We start from the raw sequence: 7,714 nt of genomic DNA, 5'->3' as shown, positions 1-7,714 counted from the left end.
TCAAGTCAAAATTTATTTATATAGCACCATTTATACAGCCAAGCTGACCAATGTGCTTTACAAAACAATAAAATATCTCACAATATATTAAACAAGGAAAATTAAGAAACAGGTTACAGATTATTAAAAGCAACGTGTTTTCAAGCGAGATTTAAAAACTGACAGGGAAGATGCAGAACGTACGTGGTGATAGATTTCATTTCATACCAAAAATCATTGGAATATTAAGATTAAGATATTTGGTCATTAAAAAAAGTAATATGTGTTGCCAAGGGCTTAATTCTGAAAACTTTATGCAATTTTCTCAATATTTAATTATTTTGCACCACCACATTCCAGATTTTCAAATAGTTGCATGTCAGATATTGTCCAATCCTAACAAAGTTGACACATCTATATTATCTAAATTATCTTTATGTTAAAGTTGTTTCAAAACTGTCCACAAAGTGGTTAACACAGCAAAACAGATTTATTATTTACTCAACAGATTTGACAAAATATGTTTAATTTTTTAATTCAAAGAAAAAAGTCCCGTTCTCATCTGTTTAACAACAGGTCCTTCGGTCTTATGATGTCACACGATACTGAGAGTTGCATTCACACAGGCAATCTGAAAATCATCTTGATTTACTACAGTCACCCGTAATGTAAAGTCACCCTGTGTCCAAAAGAAATGACACATTATGCAATAAAGCCATTTTATATTAATAGTAACATAAACTTAAAACTGTGTAAATATAAATATTATAAGTTTAAAGAAAACCTTAATAGGAAGCTCTGTTATTGACTCAAATGATGAATCGATGGTGATCAGTTCTGTAGAAATAATAAAAAACAATCATGACATTACTCCTAATAAGTAACATTGTATTCTTTTTGTCATATATCTTTGACATGACCATAACTCAGCTATAGCACTAAAATGCTAAAGTTATGCCAAAAGTATATATCTCAGCAGAAGGTCTTTTCAACCCTCACCTCCTCTCCTGCTTCCACAAAATGTAAAACGGGGAAAATGAGGAGGACAAAGGGCTTCGTTCTTTCTTAAGACTTCCATGCCTCTCAGCAACAGCACAGCTGATAGGTACAACTCATCGATGGGCTGTCCTAGAGAACACACAAAGTTACTTCCTCATGCATTCTTTACATTCATCTGAAACATTAGTCAAAACAATGAAAAAAAAATATAAAAACTTACTCAGAAATAAAGCCAATCTCAAATTTGCCGGATCTGTTAATTTGTTTGGGCAAGGGTGCAATGTGAAGCCCACATCCTGCAAAAGGTCTAAGAGAATGATGTAGGATTATTAAAACAACACACATAGGTTGTTTGAATTAACATTCTTTGATATAAGCAGACAATACAAACATTATAGAAGAAACAGCAATGCATTTTAAACAAAGTTAAAATATTTCTGTAATGATCTCACCACAGCTCCTGTAGGACACTGTAAGTGTATCTGAGTTGCACACTGTGTGAAGAGGCCACTGGACATCCTGACAGTAAACCAAATGCACCGAAATAATGAATAGAGCCAGAACTAAAGTGTTACTGCACAAACATGTCGCCATAGTCTTTACGAGTCTGTCCAGCTTCTCATGAACAGAAATTGAAACATGGGAACGAGGTGACAAAACAACTTCTCACTGAGGTCAAACACATCAACATGACACAAGTTTTACTTCCCTTTAATTACTAACAATAGTTTATTGACATGCCTTTAGAGGCATCGAGCAGGGCAACTTATCTTTATGTAACTTACATTTGAGCTGAACCTGTTTACAGTACAGCGCTGTGAAACTTACTTATCTGAAAAGGCATAAAAAAAGTTTCCCAAAGGGCCTTTTAAAGGTGCACTCTGCAGTTTTTAGAAGGATCTCTTGAAAGAAATGCAATATAATGTACATAACTATATCTTTAGTGGTATATAAAGGTGTATTGTTTTTAATGTGCCATTTTTGCCTACATACATCGCGGGTTCCCTTAATAGTGAGTCGCCATTTTGTACTGTTAAGTTTTTTCAGTAGCCCTAAAGGGACAAACTGCTCTATAGAGTGTGTTTTGTCACTACATTGTCTCAGACAAGTTGGTTCTGTGCCAGCCATAGCTTCTCTATGCATTTCAAAAGGGAGAAGTGATTTTCAATTCGCGATCTTACCGTTAGATGCCGCAATGGGGAGAAAATATAGTTACATAAGGTCGATTCCCGAACAGGGATTCCTTAAAGGCGGGGTGCATGTTTTTTGAAAAACACTTTGGAAAAGGGAGTTGGCCGAGTACCAAAGCACACTTGTAGCCAATCAGCAGTAAGGGGCGTGTCTACTAACCGACATCGTTGCCTGGGTTGCGTATGTGTGGGGCGGGTCTATCACACTAATATGTTTGTTTATACTCAATTGATGCTAAACAGCACTAAAAGCTCTTTTGTGCTTATAAAGCACCTATAAAGAACCATCCGGGGGTCATATAGAACCACTATAGCACCAAATATGGTTCTATAGAGCAGTATAGGATTCTACACAGGTACTAAATAGGTGCTATATGGTACTTAAAATGGTTCCCCTATATGATCACGGGCCAGTGCACCACTCTTGGTGCTATTTAGTGTGTGTGATTTCAAATGTCAACATTGGGTTTCAGAATCATGAACCCCGCCTTTAAGCCAGGACTAGGCCTTAGTTTAATATAGAAATATTTATAAATATAACTAGTTTTAACAAACATGCCTTACTAAAAACATTACTTGAGGCAAACAAAGAGCACTGTTGTATTTTAAGATAGGTTAGTGCAAGTTGTTTTCAGTTTGGACAGCTCTTATATTTATTTTAGTCAAGGACTCGTCTAATCGCTGTCCAGGGAATTATGTTCATACAGATGCTAAACTAAAAAAACTAAAAATCTTCTCAGCTGTTCTTAGGGTTATGCTTTTCAATAAATACTTTGTTAGTTTAAATTTTAAATAAATTTGACTTGCTGGTTTGCAGTTTTTTTTATTTTTCCAGAGGTGTAAAGTACTTGAGTAATTTTACTTGATTACTGTACTTAAGTATTATTTTTGGGGATTTTTACTTTACTTGAGTACAGTTAAAAACCATTACATTTACTTTTACTTAATTAATTTTTTAAAGAAAATAAAGTATTTTTTACTCCTTACAATTTTATTTACAGTCAAAAAGTACTTATTTTTTAGAGATCAATTAATTCTATTTTCCCTTGCTCTTACCAAAACAACTGAATTTTTCTATGGCAATGACTTTGCTCTGGCACAGCAATCTGCCTCGACTTCTGACGTGTTTACATGACACAACAGCATGACATAACCGAAAAGCTACACAAATGCGATCAGGGCGGTCAGACTGAAATGGATTTTTGGAAATGCGATTTGGAAAAACCATTTCAAACCACCACTGGATGTAGCCTGAAACAGATTATAAAAAACGGATTTTGTGTGGTTTTTGGCCGTTCACACATTCTAAATGTGATTGGAGTCCTATCAGATATGCACCGAAATCGGATTTGGACTGACAGTGTGAACAAGGTCTAATACACTGCATCAGCTGCCTGTGAGAGTCTTGATAGAGCTTGAATTTTGAAAATTAGCTTCTGCTTAGGTTAAATTCGAGGTTTTACAACTTTGAGTAGCATGTTGCATACTGAAATTAGGTAGTCTTATACTGTAGTTTGATAAGTAAGGAATAATTGACGACGGGCAGCTGATTATAAGATAATAATGCACACCCTAGGTGGTAAACGACGCAAAGCGGAGTGCCTTTACCCCGTGGGTGTGCATTATTTTCGAATAATTCAAAGGACTGGAGTCAATTATTCCGCTTACACCACGGTTACCACAAACATTGCTTTGGTGCCTATTTTTAAGACATTTTAAAGGTTAGGTGTGCGGTTATCAAAAAATAATCAACACCCATGGAACATTTATCAGCCAATCAGAATCAAGCATTCAACAGACCGTGGTATAAATAAATATAATTAAATACAAACTGGTGTAAAGCAGGATAAAACCTTGTATGTGTTTAATTCACTTCATTTTTTAGAGATTAAAAGCTAACAAGAATATCTAGTTTTCATTCTTCCTGATACTTTTACTTTTTTAATACTCAAGTACAATTTTAATGTGGTACTTTTTTACTTTTACTCAAGTATGATTCTGGCCAGATACTTTTACTTTTAATTGAGTAAAATTTACACTCAGTACTTGTACTTTCACTTGAGTAACATTTTTGAGTACTTTTTACACCTCTGAATTTTTCATAGATTATGTAAAAATTAAGGCAGTTACTATTATCATCTCCTCTTAGCAAAGATTGAACTGTTTAGGCTCTTCGATCCAGTTACCAATGAATTGGTCAGTTCTGAATAACTATTCATATCAAACCCATAAACAGAGGTGTAAAGTACTCGAGTAAATGTACTTCGTTACTGTACTTAAGTATTTTTTGGGCTACTTTGTACTTGTACTGAGTATCAAAAATATAGGCAACTTTTACTCTCTACTCAATTACATTTTTGATTGGGTATTTGTACTCTTTACTCCACTACATTTGAAATGACACTTAACGTTACTCGCTACATTGTTTATTCGTCAAATAAAAACGAGACGAAAGTGTCAGAGGGTGATGATGGATAGAATCTGTGGTCGCGAGGTTACACGCACACACACAACTGAGGGACTTCATTTGGCTCTGCGCAGAGCAACCGTATGAAATCAAAGTACTGCGAGAGCGAATCAAATGCATATGGAGAAGTCTGGTCTCGCGGTACTTTGATGTCAAACGCTGAATGGCTTGCGTTGAGCCACCGTAGCGGGACATCTGCGTGCTGCGTATGTCATAAACTGTAGAGAAAAGTTCGCGTCTGGTCTGAGAGAAGAGATAAAGAGCAAACATATGGATGCATATCACATTTGCTTCAGTCAAGGGACCATTTTTTAAACATGTGATGCTACAATCAAAACAAAAGTGATGCGCGATTGCAGGAGGGTCATCCCGCAACTCAAAGGCAAGCACAAATGTTTATATAATCTGATGCTACCTCATCAGCTAACCTGAGCTGGTACATAACTTGATATAACTTACTATATAAGCCAAAATAAACCAGCGAGGTCCTGTTCTGATTGTAACCGAGTAACTTAAGTACATTATAAGATTGATAATAAGTGTACAATTTTACTGTCCTCACATTTAATCAAGTATGCTGTAATGTATTTACTGTAAAGAGGGATGCATGACTGAAGAAATGTAGTGCACTTGTGAGATAGTGGTGTTACGTAATACATGTGTTTACAATTAATCTTTCAAATGAACAACTTCACGTTTTTAATATGCATTATCATATTTCTGTTAGTGTAATTTTAGTTTACTGGAATTTTCTAAATATAAAAATTATATCTTTTTTAGGATAGGCCTATATAAGAATATTGGGTAACACTTTACAACAAGGTTCATTAGTTAACAGTAGTTAATGTATTAACCAACTTGAACAAACCATGAGCAATACATTTGTTACATCATTTATTCATCTTTGTTAATGTTAGTTAATAAAAATGTAAGCTTTAATTGTTTGTTCATGTTAGTTCAGAGTGCATTAACTAATGTTAACAAGATTTTAATAAAGTATTAGTAATTGTTGAAATTAATATTAACAAAGATGAATAAATGCTGTATAAGTGCAGCTCATTATCAGTTCATGTTAACCAATGTAGCTAACTAATATTAACCAATGAACCCCACTGTAAATTGTTACCATATATTTATATCACAAAGTTAGGCTATATATTTTTCAGCATGGCACATTCAAGTACACAATGACACTAGACTAAAATTAAATGGGTTTAAATTAAATTTAATGTAGATTTCTAGACTAAAATCTCATGGCATTTAGTTGAATAAAATTAGACAAAAACTAAATCAATTCAGATGACAAAAATATGACTAAAACTAAATAAAATTTGAGTCAAAAGACTATGACTATGTTTAATCTGTGTTTGTTCTGCCAGGTCAAAATTTTGAGGTGTTTGATTTCTTTTCTATATTAGGAAATAAAACCTCATAAATAAACTTTCTTAGTTTTCACTGCCCGGACCTACAATGTCTCTTTGTGTTGAGGACTAGTGCATCTTTGAGCCAACATTCAGTACGAGTAAAAATACTTGAGTACTTTTAAATTGGGTTACTTTAATACTTTTACTCAAGTCGTATTTAAATTGGTGACTTTTAACTTGTAGTGGAGTAATTTTTACAGTAAGGAATATGTACTTTTACTCAAGTATGGCTTTCAGCTACTCTTTACACCTCTGCCCATAAACATTACTTTTACATTTGACTCAGTGAAGAGAATAAAGGCAACAGGTGCTAAAAGGTGTTCTTACCATACCAGAACCATTTTTGGTTCCCCAAGCCTTTTTTTAGTCAAAGGTTCTTAAAATAACCATTTATTTCTTAGTGTTCTGTGGTCTTTTTCATTATAAACAATCTGTTGTGCTGCAGGTTCTGTGGAAGTTAAAAGTTATTTAAAAGTTATTAAAAGAACCTTTGAAGAACATTGTGTTTCAAGGTGGATTCAATGTCAGTGTGATTAAGCAACATGTGTTATATCATAGATTCTAGTTTAATAATTTTGATTCATTCAAGAGTTCCATTTCCCATTTTGTGATTACAATTTCAATGTGACCCTGAACAAACACAAACACAAAAGAATAGTACATGTTTTCATTAGTTTATTGTTTTACAGTGAGTGTTTTATTTATTGTTTTATTGTGAGACTATATAATAAACACAAACTGATTTTATGCCACCTTTTGTTTAAAGTAGAAGTGGGTATAGCCCAAACCATAAAAGAAAGAAGTGGATATACTCCGTATACCTGTATACCATTGCATGTATCCATATCTACAAACTTTTGGGGCGGCTTCCCGGACAGGGCTCATCCTGGTCCTAGACTAAAATACACGTTTGAGCTGCCTTTATTTAAAAACATTGTATTGACATATCTTTACAGATATCATTGCCATTGTTTTGCCTAAAGATGATTCAATTAGTTATATATGAAATACACCTAAGGCCTAGTCCTGGATTAATCTAAATCCTGTCTGGGAAACTGACCCATCATACGTTACCCACACACACACATTAGGCTGTTGTTGTCTAAAACACTTTCTAGTTATTTAAGCTCTGGATATAACAATTTATTTTTAATACCTATTGTTGACTTACATACAATTTCACTAAAATAATACAAGAAAAAAATCCCATAAAAATAAAGAAATATTGTCATTTCAACAGATTTTATATGGTATATAGTAAGTGTGCCCACATACATATATATTTGAGCTTTTTTTATACATCTTTAACAAACAGACCGAGCAAACAGTTCTCTTTATGCCATTAGAGGAACAGTCCTATTTTTATTTTAAAGAAAAAAACAATTTTATATATCACAAAAATTACGGTTGCATATTAATAATGAAAACAATCTTGCTTTTTAATTTCACTGAACCACTGTCAGTAATATGTCGACATCAATAATAAGAAATGTCACAGGCATGCAATCCGTCTTTGCACTGTATATGTCAGACTGACTTGATCTTAGGATCATCTTGACTCAGCATTGGATGTTTTGGTTCCATGGAGGTGTTTATCCTCATAGGATGAGGAAGTTCAAACACTATATTAATCTGTATGGAGGTCTTCATAAAAA

The 7,714-nt window shown here is 33.8% G+C and overlaps 1 protein-coding gene across 1 annotated transcript; it reads right to left on the bottom strand.

The window, feature by feature from the left end:
- Positions 1-1,625, bottom strand: ly86 (lymphocyte antigen 86). Its single transcript, XM_065294769.2, has 5 exons — positions 1,431-1,625; positions 1,199-1,285; positions 979-1,107; positions 764-816; positions 1-658 (listed from the first exon to the last, which is right to left on the bottom strand). Exons 1-5 carry the CDS (start codon positions 1,570-1,572, stop codon positions 575-577), a joined length of 495 nt encoding a protein of 164 aa, XP_065150841.2. The 5' UTR covers positions 1,573-1,625; the 3' UTR covers positions 1-574.
- Between the last annotated feature and the right edge of the window lie 6,089 nt (positions 1,626-7,714).

Source organism: Paramisgurnus dabryanus, chromosome 22 (genome assembly GCF_030506205.2).
Source record: "Paramisgurnus dabryanus chromosome 22, PD_genome_1.1, whole genome shotgun sequence".
In the NCBI taxonomy this organism is placed as follows: Eukaryota; Metazoa; Chordata; class Actinopteri; order Cypriniformes; family Cobitidae; genus Paramisgurnus; species Paramisgurnus dabryanus.
This window is presented reverse-complemented; position numbering and strand designations above follow the sequence as displayed.

What these genes read in the sequence shown, in the direction of transcription:
- ly86 (XM_065294769.2), bottom strand. Translation starts at nt 1,572, where the DNA reads ATGGCGACATGTTTGTGCAGTAACACTTTAGTTCTGGCTCTATTCATT. An exon ending in AGTGTCCTACAGGAGCTGTG is followed by an intron (nt 1,286 to 1,430) that starts GTGAGATCATTA and finishes TCATTCTCTTAG; the next exon opens with ACCTTTTGCAGGATGTGGGC. An exon ending in TTGTGGAAGCAGGAGAGGAG is followed by an intron (nt 817 to 978) that starts GTGAGGGTTGAA and finishes TTATTTCTACAG; the next exon opens with AACTGATCACCATCGATTCA.